This window comes from Carya illinoinensis, chromosome 10 (assembly GCF_018687715.1).
Source record: "Carya illinoinensis cultivar Pawnee chromosome 10, C.illinoinensisPawnee_v1, whole genome shotgun sequence".
Lineage (NCBI taxonomy): Eukaryota > Viridiplantae > Streptophyta > Magnoliopsida > Fagales > Juglandaceae > Carya > Carya illinoinensis.
Genome location: NC_056761.1, coordinates 22,021,890 through 22,035,995, shown reverse-complemented (window position 1 = coordinate 22,035,995; position 14,106 = coordinate 22,021,890). Strand labels below are relative to the sequence as shown.

The window sequence follows — 14,106 nt, the reverse complement described above, 5'->3', positions numbered from 1 at the left end:
CGCAGATCATGGATTGGAAGGAGCAACAGTTGAGGTCCAAGACGATACATTTGGTTAAAGTGGCTTGGGGAGATCCGTTAGCTCAAGACTTCTCTTGGGAGCGAGCAACGGACATGAGGAAGCAGTACCCGTATTTGTTCGAATAAGGAAGGTATGTGTCTTAATCTTGATCACAGATGGTTTATGTGCTTTCTTGTGGCTTGCTTTAAGTTGGTGGTTGATTTGCAATTTCGAGGACGAAATTGTTTTTAAGGAGGGAAGGATGTGATGACCCGCTTTTGAGTGTATTTTCGCGGAAATAATTGTTTTTATTTTAATTAATATATTGGTTATTTATTTTAATTTATTTACGTTTTAAAATTAGTTTTTAATTTATTTGATGTTGTGTTTTATTTCTTTAAGTTGCTTTGTGAGTTTTAATCTCTTTTTGGCGGTTTAGTTTCGTTTCCCGGAATGAGGATTGGACCTCATCTCTTCCCTACATCTCTTTTCCTTTTTCTCTTCTTTTTTCTTTTTCTTTTTCCTTTCTTTTCTTTTTTCTTTCTTTTCTTTTTTTTTTTCTTTTTCCTCTTCCCGCTCGAGCCCCCCCATCCTCTCTCTCTCTCTTCTCTCTCCTCACCCACGGCCGAAATCTTCTTCAGCCCAGACCGCCGCCGTCCGGCCACCGTTTGGCTCACCACCGGTCTCGTTCGAACCCCCTCCCTCCGGCGCACCTTCCCACCAAATATCTCCCCCTGCCGGCCGGCCATTTGGCCGGAAAAGCTCCTCAAAGCCCGTACGGTTTTCAGCTCGATCCGCCGCCGTCGCTCCACCTCCGGCCACCATTTCTTCACCACTTCATCACCGGTCCCTTGCCGTCCTAACCCACCTATTTCCGGCCTCCAACGACCACCGGAACAGCTCCTACGAGCTAGCTTTCCTTTTTGGGAAATCCGACCTATTTCCGGCGATTCCGCCGCCACCCACGGCCAACCACCACTTCCAATAGCTTCACAACCATCCCTAGACCATTCCCTATCAATCCCAAGCCCTAGTTTGTCCCCGTTCAAAAGTGGGTTTTTCACAACCCACGGCCACAGTGAATTTTCACTGTGACGTTGCTTTTCCGGCACCGTTTGCAACGCCGCGTGTTTTCTAAAATTGCCATATAGCGCTGTAAGTATTTTCCAAACCCTATTTTCAGATTTAAATATATATTGCTCTTTCAATTAATTAATCTGCTGGTTGGTTGATTCCGGACTGAGTCCGAGGAGTTCGGGGGTCGGATGGATGGAGGACGGAGTTGCTTGTTTTATTGTTTTATGTTGTTGGATTAATTTATTATGCATTGTTATGGCATTACATGGTGCATGCATGTGTGTTTTTGTTTATGTGTGAAAAGCCTGTGTATTGGCGTAAGTGGTCTTACGGGTGCGTGTGTCTCACGACCCCAAGCCGGGATGGGGTATTATCCCGGTGGAGCTCCTCTGGTCACTCGGGTGCGGAATAAGCTGAGTGATGTCCCCTGAGTTGTCGCTAGACGACGGGAGCGGTGGCTAGGGGTTGCTTGGCTACGAACGCGCCGGGCGCGGAACCGGGCATCGCTCTACGCACCGACTCCGTGGCCCTTCGCTGGTGAGGGCTAGAGGATGCTTGGCTCGAACGTGCGGGGCACGGAACTGGACATCGCTCGTTAGGTGTCACATGCGTGGTGGTACTCTGCGATGTGGCACTGGAGCTAGGGTGTGCGGATGACCCCTAGGGGAGATCATGGTGCATACGGATAAAATGTGACTTTGGCGTGTTTTCCGGAAAAGATGTGTTTTTGCGCCAAATGGGTTTTTGGCGTGTGTGGAAAACTGTGTCTTTGGGTTTTGTGCATTGGGCATGGTTCATGCATATTGTTTGAGTTCTATATGTGTTATTATCTGGTAGTGTTTGGGTTTTACTTACCTGCGGTACCATTTTTGGTTCCGTAGCTTTTGGTGCAGAGTTAAAGGACGAAGAGGAAGAGGCTGAGCCCGAGGATGCAGCTCCGCCGGGTTGCTGATGCTATGTGTTATATTTGTTTAAAGCTGTATTTGTGTTTTTGTAATATTTTATCTATGTACGTTTTAAACAGCTTGTATTACGTTATGAAAATTCTGGTACTTAGTGATGACTTTCGTTATCCGCTGCGTGTTCTTTCGTGCACATTTATTGCCTTTGCACACACTTGTCACCCGTCGATGGGATGGTGACCCGGGTTGTCACCATCCGGACGTCTCGATTTCTCCATGTTCGGGCGTGGGGATTTGGGGGCTTCACACTGGGCAAATAATGACAATAAAGAAAACGGGCTCAGCCCTTACTCTCAGTTGTAACATATTAATCCAGAATTAGAGTCTACTCAAAACACGACATTTATTTACACATCAAGTGAAGCAAGGTTACATATTCTAGTTCTGGGTACATGTTCTGTGAGAATACACAATCCCAAAAAACAACAACTGTAACACCAAGTTCCCACTTCAGATTACAACCACAAACAAAATATACAATCTCATAATACAACAGTTCTCCAATGAAACATTTCCCCCTACAGATTTACATCCAGCATCAAAAACCACAAAATGCATAATCTACACTTCTCGAAACATGGCTTCCCAGTTCGTCTTTACATCGACCATCAGAAGACATTAAAAGACAATACAAAGACAATAAATGACATAGCTTGCCAGAGTAATACAAACTACATATTTACAATAATTAGATCGTAGAAGTCTTAAATCACTTAGACAGCAAATTGTAACAGACAACAACAATGGCAATAGCCCAAAGTTTGTGGAGTAGTGTGCGTGAATGCCTATTTTCAGCTTCTTGCTTTAAAAGCACCAACTCCTTCTTCTTAACCTCCTCAAGTATATTGGATAACATTTTCTCAATTGCATCAGCTCTCTTCCGGAACTTAATCTCCCTCTGTTGAAGATCTCGAGTATCCTTTTCAGCTCTTCATCCTTTCTTAATAGTTCATTTTTTATTTGGTAAAGTTCTTGCTCTATGTCCAAAGTACCATCCACCCATTTAAAGAACTTGCAAAATGGTAAGCCCTGCTCATTTTATACAAACAATACTTTCGGTTAGATGTACATATTTAAACTTGGTACATGAAGGAATTATACTTATTGAAACGTTTTACCTCATTGTTGTACTTTGGACAGCCAAAGAAGGGTCATCCTAGATTTCTGAGAGTATTTGAGTATCTCAGTGTCGCTTCAACCTCAGAGAAGCATAAAGGTTGACTCAAAGTACGTTTACCAAAGGATGAGGAAGAAGTTGAGGATGATGACATTCTAACATGAAACAAAAATCCATTAATTCAATCATATGGAAATATAATAAATTGAGTTTAAACATAACCAAAGAATTTATTATACAAATACAATTTGCATGAAACAGAAATCAATTCAGATTCATAAAAAAAAGATTGAGGATTTAGTGCACATAAAAAAAAACTTGGAGTAATAAAAAAACTTGGCTCACATTTAAAGTCTCAAGTGAGATAGTTTAAACAGAACAATCTACATGATTATACAAATGAAAGTAGCATGAAACTAATCTCACTTGGCTCACATACAAGCATATTGAAATCTACATACTTGAGTTTAAACAGAACAATCTAATTCATTGTACAAAGTTCAGATGTTGGAGTAATAAAAAAACTTGGCTCACATTTAAAGTCTCAAGTGGGATAGTTTAAACAGAACAATCCAATTGATTATACAAATGAAAGTATCATGAAACTAATCTCACTTGGCTCACATACAAATATATTGAAATCTACATACTTGAGTTTAAACATCCAATTCATTGTACTCGAAATTGACCTAGCAATTAACAAATCAAACATAATACAAAATAAAACTCAACTTCAGTTGGTCACTTTGAACTGCATTCATCCTCGATTCTTTGTAATTACAAAACCTGCAGAAAAAAACAACGGAAGAATCAGATTTTGAAATAGAAATAAAAATAAATAAATACCTATATCAAATAATATATTTCAACACATATATGCCGGGGGGGGGGGGGGGGGGGGGGTTTACCAACCTTGAGTGGGTTCGGGAGTTTGGGTTAGGTTTTCGGGAGTTAGGGTTAGGGTTAGGGTTTCGGCCCCCAGATTTAGGATTAGGGTTTCGAGAGTTAGGGTTAGGGTTTCAGCTCCCAGATTTAGGATTAGGAGCTCAAAAAACTTTTGGGAAATCGAAACCCAGCAAGATAAACTTGCGAATAGAAACCGAGAGGATAAATGTGAGAAAAGATAAACAAAATTACCCAGACTGCAAACAGAAACCGAGAGAAGAAATGTGGGAAGAAATTGCAAAATCAACCAACAGATTCAAGCACCCACACTTGCGAAGGAGAAAAAAGACGATGAACATATGTATGGATTCTGAGAAGACGAAGGACAACCCTCACCTGCGAAAGAGAAAACCGAGACTCCCAAAACATAAACACAATATAAAATCAAAAACTTGCTCAATTCGATCGAAAGAGAAAACCAAGACTCCCAAAACATAAACAAAATATAAAATCGGCAACTTGCTCAAATCGATCGAAAGAGAAAACCGAGACTCCCAAAACATAAACTCAATAAAATCGGAAACTTGCTCAAATCGATCTGCGAAAGAAACCTTCTCGTCAGGTTCACAAGGGCTAGGGTTAGGGTTGATGGAGAATGGGAGAGGAAAGGGACGAATGACTCGATGGAGAAGATTAGGGGAGACGAAAGGGGTGAAGGGTTAGGGTGGAATGGGCGAGGTGGAATGGATTTGAAGTGTTTAGCACCTGAAGGGTTCCCTTCAACCAATACGCACCGTTTCATTTAATCGGATGACACGTAGGACCTGACTACGCGGCACTTAATCGCTACGCTTGCCATAAACATTTTTGTTTATTTAAAAAAAAACGGATATGAAAATGGAAGAAAAGAGGATTGAAACCCATTTATGTGGTTTCCCGTTTCTAAGGTTGTGAGAGAAAATCTCGGCACGACTGATCCAACTCCCACATGATTTTTCCTCATGTGGGTGTAGGAGATTGGGGTCGGTAGTTTCATGGGTGGATCAATGCAAGGTTGTTGGTGCGTCCCGCTTGAGGGCAGGCGACTGCAACAAGACTTTTTTTTTCCACACAACCTTGATCGTGAGAGCTTCCTTTGCTTTTTTGTCTTCTATGTTTATCATATCATTTCCCGTTACTTCGTTATGGCTCCCAAAGACAAGAAGAAACCCGCCGAGAAGAAGCCCGCTAAGGAGAAGAAATCGATGATTGTGGAGAAGGCTCCAGCCGAGAAGAAGCCCAAGGCCGGAAAGAAGCTCCCGAAGGAAGGCGAAGCCGGCCCCTCAGACAAGAAGAAGAAGCAGACCAAGAAGAGTGTTGAGAGCTACAAGATCTACATTTTCAAGGTGCTTAAACAGGTCCACCCCGATATCGGGATCTCCAGCAAGGCCATGGGGATCATGAACAGCTTCATTAATGATATCTTTGTGAAGCTCCCCCAAGAGGCTTCCCGGCTCGCGAGGTATAACAAGAAGCCCACCATCACCTCTCGAGAGACCCAAACCACAGTGCGTCTCGTGCTGCTTGGTGAACTTGCCAAGCACGTCATTTCTGATGGGATCAAAGCGGTCAGCAGGTTTACTAGCTCTTAGACATAGGTGGTGTCGATTGATGATGGACTTGCTGGTTTTTTGTGTTGAGGGTTAGGGTTCATAGATTAATTTATTTAATTCCTCTATCTTTTGTCTTCTTTTGTTTTTGGTTTTTTGTGTTGAGGGTTAGGGTTCGTAGATTAATTTATTTAATTCCTCTATCTTTTGTCTTCTTTTGTTTTTGGTTTTTTGTGTAGAAGTTGTATCTACTTGATCCCGTTTATCTGTAAGGTAGAAATGAATTCAATAGCTTTTTGGCTCCCTGCATAAGTTTTTCCTTCCATTTGAGAACCAATTCAGTGATTTGAATGATTTTTTCCTCAGTTGATAAATTATGTGATTTGAAAATAATTCGCTTTGGTTTTGCGTATTGAAGTAAGATTATGGTAACAACATATACCCCAAGCTACGCAGTCCATAGACCACCATTCTGTTAAGGTTTTCTTGTAAAGAAATGGGGGAAGGGATGAAACTGAGTGATGGAGGATGGGAAATGGGGACTTAAGGGGGTGGTCTTGGATTTGTTGATTGATTGATAAAAGGTTGAAAGTTTTCCAATAATAAAAACAGAAAGACTATTTTGTCTACTTGGGGGGGGGGGGGGGGGGGGGGGGGGGGGGGGGGGGGGGGGGAAGAGAAACAACAAAACAAAAACAAAAAACATACTATCCAGAATCAGGTGCCATATGGCTGACCATTGAGTCCCTCAAAAGTGTAGGAGATTCACCTCGCGAGTCTTTCTTTCACCAAAAGAAGTTGGGAGTTTACTAATCATTCTATGAATACAAAGACCCTTCTCATTACAAGATACATTTAGTGGGATTGAAACACAATACTTAACAGAAAACTCAATTCTAAACTAAGTAGACGCCAAACAACACGCAAGCACCACTCTATACAGAGTCTACCGCTTCAACCTGCTGTCGGGCAAGGTATCTTTCCCTCCGCTCTTTCTGAGAGAACAATGGAGAAATATACATGAAATCCATCATATAAACTAAATTTCATAAGAAAAATTTCATAACAAATACTGAAAAAATTGACTTACCCATTCATCAATCACAAGACCTTCCCCAATAATCCTTGGACCGGCATCTTCTGGAGGTTTCTTACGAGCCTCAAGTGCAGCCTCAGCTTCAGCCAATTGCCTCTTCAATTTTTCCATGGCCTTGAATAAAACAACAAATTAAACCTCATAAACAGGACTCCTCCATATAATAAGAAAATAATAAAAATTAAATCTCCCTGGCATTTAAACACCAGTAGTATTTACAGGGTTAGGACGCCCAGGATCTAGAAAAACAACTCGCAATATCTGCTCCACTGCCACTTGGTCCTTCTGCTCATCAAACTGGATGAAGGGGGAGCAAAGGGAAAATAAATTTACATAATAAAGTACCACATCACCAAGAACAATTCAATTGAGTTTTTATTCACTTCACAATTTATCTACAGAGAGGAGCATGAGAAAGGAACGAAAAGATAAAACAAGCAGCTAAAGTAAGCATCCAATAGAGGTAGGAAGCACCTCAGAATATTATTAAGGCTAAAAAATAGCATTGTTCATGGCCATAGAAAAACTTAAATCATGATTAAATAGAACATTAATTATGTAGGAAGCAGCACGATCATCTAGAATAAATTAGTAAGTACATTTAAGAAGTATTATTACCTATAGCTTTTCCCAATTCATTGACTTATCAAAAAGAAAGGTTTTCCCAAATCATCAGTATAAGTAATCGTCCAGGAACACTAGTTGTCCGTACAAAGCTCATATCTATAACATCCTGTTTCCCTAGTTATTGATCTGATAACGGATTGCACATATCTCATCTATATAAAGGAATAAGACGTGCAGAAATTTGCATCAGCTTAACCCAGACATGGTATATACACCAAGTACATAAATGTTCAAGCCCACAATGAATAGGAGATATAACTGTGAATGTTCATCACATTTTAGATGATAATACAATGGAATTTAGAAAAGTGAGAAACTTACCAGCTCAGGTACGTAGTCTGTTACTCCTCTGACCTTGAGGCTCATTATTTTGAACTTAAGCTTGCTCTTATCTGGTTTTTCATTGTTCTCTGGCAGCTCCACAAACTTGAACACTAGCATATCCATCCAAATGAAAAGGGTAAACTTGTTAATATATATAAATTAAACAGAATGGAACCAAGATTGATATCCATCAGCCCTGATGAATGCATATCATTAAAAATAAAAGAAATGCCCAAACGCATACAACGCTTATTACCAGTTGCTATGAGACTCTCTCCAGGAGCGAGAATAGCCCCAGGAGGACGCATGAAACAGCTCTTTGGTGCAGTAGTTTGGAACTAAAGCAAGGGGGAAAAACATTAGAAGGTTTGATAAACTGCTCCTTATGATAACAAGATCATCTATCACATAATCGTCTGAGAAATAGCCTTATATGTAAGGGTAAATTTTATTTATGGGATATATCTCCTTATTTCCAGGAATAATATAATAACCCTCAATGACAAGTAACCGCTGAAAAAAGAAAACATAAGACAAAAATTGTATTTACCTTAAAAGCTACATGGGATTTGCTCGTATTTTTAATCCTAACCGCACTCCTTACCTGTTTGCCAGGTTCATCTTCAAAAGGAAAACAGATGAATAACTCAATCACCAGGAAAAAATAAGTTAATCCAGCAAAAGATACAAAATAAAGAACAAAATAAGCTTAATAATTAAATCATCTTCATCGGGCAAGAATAACGGAATCAAGCAAGCATGTAGAAAAATGACAACAGCGATACGAAATAAAGAACAAAGCTTCGGTACCAAATGACGGAGAGAACGAGGACCATACAAGTTAAAACTTTGTAAGCCGTATGTCAAGGGCTTAATTATACATTTAAAGTCCCAATAAGTTTTGAATTGGAGGCATGTAGGGATATTTTCTAGTAGGACTCCGATAATATGGTTCTCCAGCACAAATGAACTACCCACTCTAACAATGTCGCGTTCTCTCGTTTCACTTGTACTTTTCAGAAACCAAATTCCAACAATACGACCATGACATATTTTGAAAGTTCTTCTGAATTATCAACATCGGAGTTCCATTTACTATCTCTCCTTCTAGGCCAGCACCAACAAGACAAACACAAACACGGTCAACTTTCTTACAAAGAATAAAATCCAAACAGGTGAGCTTTATCTTACTCCTTTTTTCCCACTCTAGAGATACCAACAAAATCCGCACCAAAGCGAATTTCGGAAACAGTTTGAGCCACAAATCGATTTAAATAATGAGAATATTTTTGCGATCGAATAGAATTGTCAATTCATGAAGTTCAAAAGAATAAACCACCCAAAGTCAGATCGAGATCGAACAAAACTCAGACACGAGAGAGATACGTAACAGGGACGTGAGCAAAATAAACGAAGTACGTACAGGGAAAGTAGAGCTTATTAGACGGATCGAGCTTGAGCCGACGCCGGGCCGGGAGGAGCGACCTCGCAACAGAAGATACCGAGTTTGAGGCGTGAGGAGGGTTCGATCCCTCCACAAGTGGATGATTATTATGGATTTCATTACTGTTATCATCATGTCTGTGATTATTCTGGTGATGAGCGTTGTACGAAGACGACGAAGACGTCGTATTGGTGCTATTATTCCCAGAGGCAGAGTGAAGAAACGGTAGCTTGAAGAAGTTCCAGGATTTTCCGTCGGACGGAGACTTGTGGTCGGCAGCTATGGCCATGGCGGAGAATCGGCCGGCAGGATGACTCGGACTTGCGTCGGCGATAATGGAAGACGGAGGGGAAGGAGGGGGAGTCGTCGGATTTTAAAGGGTGGGTTTGATTCTTCAAGTGTATTTGAGTAGAGTTGGGCTGACGTCCGATTCTCTCCCTTGGGAAATTTCGTCGAAATGACAATACGGCTCGAAACGACGTCGACTCCTAAGGATAAAGGACGACCGTTGACTTGGAACGGGTCAATAGACTCAATACTCGTTTTCGGTAAGCCATTACTCATTAGAAAACTGACCAGACGGACCGAAACGGTCATCGAAAATTTTCTGTTTCAAAGCAGATGGTACTGTTTATAGCAAAGTTATGAATATGGAACTCGAGATGTACCGTTCAAATTACTGAAATCAAATATTTTAATATTAATGCCGTTTTATATATTATTTTGAAATAGTTGATATATAAATAAATTTTGAGAAATACTTTTTGCAGTCGGCAAATATAGTCGGTGTGCAGTCGTGGAGAAAAAAGTGAATTAATACGGGATCTACATGAAAAAAAATTATTTTTATAACTTTTTTTTATTCATGTAGGTCCCCCTGAATATAAAATAATTTTTTTATAATTTTTTTTTATTCATTCCGTACAGCTGACTGCACGCCGACTGTATTTGCCGACTATATCTAGCAAAGCCCTATATATATATATATAAATTATAAATAATCTAGTTTGAATTGAGACTCAAAAAATAAGTTTCTAGTTTAAAAAAATAAAAAATAAATAAATGTCAAAATACCAGTCGGTATTTGAAGTGGTACAAAACAAATGTAATACTTATACTAAACCAGTGACCGGTATAGAACATACTAATAGGTACGATATAGTATTTAAAACACTTGGTACTAGACCAGTAAAAAACCAGCCAAATCTAAAATATAATTAAATTTTATATGAATGACCTACATTGAAATAATTTAAAAATTTTAACTTAAAACTTAAGTTATTGTAACTTTAAAAGAATTTTCAAAATTAGATATTCATTATTTAACCATCACATTTATATTTTTTTCAAAAAATAATTAACAAAAATTTATTAAATTTTGTTTTAAAGCTTTCATTAGTAAACGAAGCTATATTATGTGCAAATTTTTCAAGAAATATTTCTTTGTAAATAATGCTATTTCATGTTGAATAATTGGATTGATATAAAAAATAGTTATCAAACAATAATTTTAAATAAAAATTAAATTATTAATTAATATATAGAATATATTTACAAAATATATAAAAAATATTTTTAAAATAAATAATATTATATTATTATTTTGACTTTAAGATAGATAGTTTAATGTAATTAATATCTTCAATGATTTTGGTTTTAACTAAAATCTCACTTTTAGCCAAATTTTAGACTTACAATAGTTAGATCATTGTCAATACTCTAAGCCACGTGTTTTTTCTCTATCAAAGTTATTACCAATGTAAATTGTATTTTTTTTTCTTTTAAATATTTTTTAAGCATCTTTAATCATTAAAAAAAAAGTCATAACTTCACAAATATTTCCTTCCTTAATAATTGAGAAAAAAAATTTAAAATATCCAAAACAAGAAGTTTGAGTGGGCAAAAACAGGAGGTTAAGTATCATTTTCCTTCATTTATATTTTTTGCTACTATGCCTCTAATTTATAGGACACATTTTAGCCTTTGATCTAACACTACATTATGGTTCCACGTAGCTTATTAAAAAATTAAAACAAAAATATAAAAATGTAGATGGAATCTAAAATTTTAATTTTTACCATTTTATGTTTTTAGAAATTATTTTCTTTTGAATATGTATTTTTTAAATTCTTTTAATAAGTTAGATTACACTATATTACCATTTTTAAAGGAAAATTTTTTTTGTCATCCTTACACTTCATACACCCCATTTATTTTAATTTTTTTTTATTTTTTCTATAATAAATATGCAGTGTGCGGATAATAAATAGAATAATTCAATTAGTTTAATAAAAATAAAATGAAATAAAAATAAAAAATAGAAAAATAAAAAAAATATTTTAATATATAAAATATGTTGTGTGGGATGATGTGTAGTATTTATCTTTTTTAAAAAAGTGGCTCTACAGCCACACTCAGGGGATCTTGACTAGGATCTTGTCAAGGCAAATTTTTATTTTGTCTTTTTTTTTCTTTTTGTTATATGTATTTTTTTAATAATTTTAAATATTTAAAAAATTACAATATTATTAAAAAGATATTTCGTTAATTATTAAATAATAAAAAAAAAAAAAACGAGATTTTCAGTCGAGAAAAGTCACGGCTTTAGCATTTCTCTTTTTAAAATTGCTGTACAAGTCCATATACAAAATCAATGATATAAATGAGAGGAATGCCTTTTTTTCTTTTTTTTTGAAAAGAATGAGAGGAATGCTTAACAAACCTCTACACGCCACCTACACCACATTAGGAGGTACAATGAGATTACACCCTCGTGATAAATACTGTTTCATGTTTAGACTGACGCAAGATTTTGGACCTTGGAGCGTCGTTTACTCGTTTATAAACCACACGCTAGTCGGTTGAGAGAGCCTGTACTTTCTCTTCGAGTCTTTGCCGAGTCAATCACGCCTAAATTGGAGGTGTGCTTTTTGTCAATGATATACGCTAATTATTTATACTCTCTTTATATTAAAATAAAACCAAAGATGAACGAGATAGAGACAAATATATATATATATATATATATATATATTTTTCCTGTTTTATACGTTGAATTTTGATCATTCATGTTTGAAACTTATGTGGCTTAAACAAGTCTATTAAAATTAAAAACCATTTATCTACATGATAGGACTAGGTTAGTGTCACGGATTTAGAATTTCTTCACTCGACCCGTGCGGCTTTAGGAAGCTTTCTCTCTACAAAGCTCCTAAGTAAGCCTTCTAAATGACCCAAGACAATAGAGAACAAAACTAGAGAGAAGATAGAGAGAGAAGCTCTAGAGAACTTATTTCTCTTATTGCTTGGTGATTTACACAAATGAGACCCCCTCTATTTATAGGGAATGGTTAGTATTGTGACACTTGTCATCAATCTAAGGGTAAAAAACTTTCTAGATTACTACTCTAGAATGGTCTATAACGCCCCTTCTAGATTACTACTCTAGAATTGTCTATAACGTCCTTTCCTAAAACGTTTCTACACCATTCTAGAATACTCCACACAATTCTACAAGATTACAAAGGACTAGGAGACTCTAGAATGTTGGAGAATTCTTTAGAAAAATCTAGGTGGTGACATTCTCCCTCACCTAGCTTCGCGACGTCCTCGGCGCTGTATCTTCATGGAACCTTCGTATGTGATCTTCAAACTGCCACAATGACTCTTTTGGTTCTCAAGTTGTCTCGCTTTCGGGCAATCCCTTCCACTTGATCAAGTATTCTTGGCGTGGCTTATGACTCTTTCGCCTGATGACACGGTCCGCCAAGATTTCTTCTACTTCTTTGTCAAAAGTGGTAGTTATGCCTAAGGGTGCGCGCTTAGACTCTCCTCGTGTTGGCTCTTCTTCATCACCATGGTAAGGCTTCAAGCAGCTGACATGGAAGACTGGATGAAGCTTGAACTTGGAGGGTAAGTCTAGTTTGTAGGAGACCTTCCCTATTTTCTTGATGATTGGGAATGGTCCCTTATAACTTCGTACAAGCCCCTTGTGTAACTTTCTTGTGAACTTGTGTTGGCTCGACAAGATTTTTACTAACACCAAGTCGCCTATATGATATTCCGCGTGCCTCCTTTTCTGATCAGCCCACTTCTTCATCTTCTTGGTTGCTTTGTCTAAGTAGGAACGGGTCACATCCAATTGTTCGTTCCAAGACTTAGCAACCTTGAACGCTGTTGGACAATTCCCCGCATAGCTTGTCTCCAATGACTGGGGAGTAAGTGGTTGTTGTCCCATTACAATCTCAAAGGGGCTTTTGTTTGTGGATTCACTCCTTTGCAAATTATAGGAGAATTGAACGACATCCAATAACTTAACCCAATCGGATTGGTTGCCACTTACAAAGTGCCTCAAGTATAACTCTAACAAGGCGTTCACCCTCTCAGTTTGCCCATCTGTCTGTGGGTGAAAGCTGGTAGAGAAATGTAGGGCAGACCCCATAAGCTTGAATAGTCCTGACCAGAACTTTCCTGTGAAGCGAGGGTCCCGATCACTAATGATACTCCGTGGTAAGCCCCAATACTTCACCACATGCTTGAAGAATAACTTTGCAGTTTCTTCAGCTGAGCAATCCTTAGGGGCCGCTATGAAGGTGGCATACTTGGAGAATCGATCTACCACCACAATGAGGGTATCGCACCCCTTGGATTTAGGTAGAGCCACTATAAAATCTATGCTCACACTTTCCCATAGGTGAGAAGGAATGGGTAGTGGTTCTAGTAATCCTGCAGGACTTTGATTCTCCGCCTTGTCTTGTTGATACACAAGACAAGTCTTCACGTAGAGTTCCACCTCATCTCTCAATTGAGGCCAATAATAGGAAGCTTCCAGCAAAGTTCGAGTACGTCGTTGGCCCGGATGTCTAGCCCACAAGGAATCGTGGCACTCCTTGATAAGGTTCCTTCGTAGATTTCTCCACTTTGGAACATAGATTCGCCGCCTTATGGTGTAGAAGACCGTCCTCTACCCAGAATCTTTTAGTTTT

The 14,106-nt window shown here is 38.2% G+C and overlaps 2 protein-coding genes across 2 annotated transcripts; one reads left to right on the top strand and one right to left on the bottom strand.

The window, feature by feature from the left end:
* The first annotated feature begins 4,942 nt into the window (after positions 1-4,942).
* On the top strand, positions 4,943-5,942 carry LOC122279391 (probable histone H2B.1). The gene has a single exon (XM_043090022.1). The coding sequence runs from the start codon at positions 5,076-5,078 to the stop codon at positions 5,670-5,672; it is 597 nt and encodes a 198-aa protein (XP_042945956.1). The 5' UTR covers positions 4,943-5,075; the 3' UTR covers positions 5,673-5,942.
* A 396-nt stretch (positions 5,943-6,338) lies between these two features.
* On the bottom strand, positions 6,339-9,575 carry LOC122279390 (vesicle-associated protein 4-2-like). Its single transcript, XM_043090021.1, has 7 exons — positions 9,101-9,575; positions 8,228-8,298; positions 7,934-8,015; positions 7,675-7,787; positions 6,946-7,023; positions 6,721-6,840; positions 6,339-6,625 (listed from the first exon to the last, which is right to left on the bottom strand). Exons 1-7 carry the CDS (start codon positions 9,408-9,410, stop codon positions 6,566-6,568), a joined length of 834 nt encoding a protein of 277 aa, XP_042945955.1. The 5' UTR covers positions 9,411-9,575; the 3' UTR covers positions 6,339-6,565.
* Positions 9,576-14,106: the final 4,531 nt, after the last annotated feature.

What these genes read in the sequence shown, in the direction of transcription:
- LOC122279391 (XM_043090022.1), top strand. Translation starts at nt 5,076, where the DNA reads ATGGGTGGATCAATGCAAGGTTGTTGGTGCGTCCCGCTTGAGGGCAGG.
- LOC122279390 (XM_043090021.1), bottom strand. Translation starts at nt 9,410, where the DNA reads ATGGCCATAGCTGCCGACCACAAGTCTCCGTCCGACGGAAAATCCTGG. An exon ending in TAATAAGCTCTACTTTCCCT is followed by an intron (nt 8,299 to 9,100) that starts GTACGTACTTCG and finishes TTCCTTTTGAAG; the next exon opens with ATGAACCTGGCAAACAGGTA. An exon ending in GTCTTGTGATTGATGAATGG is followed by an intron (nt 6,626 to 6,720) that starts GTAAGTCAATTT and finishes TTGTTCTCTCAG; the next exon opens with AAAGAGCGGAGGGAAAGATA.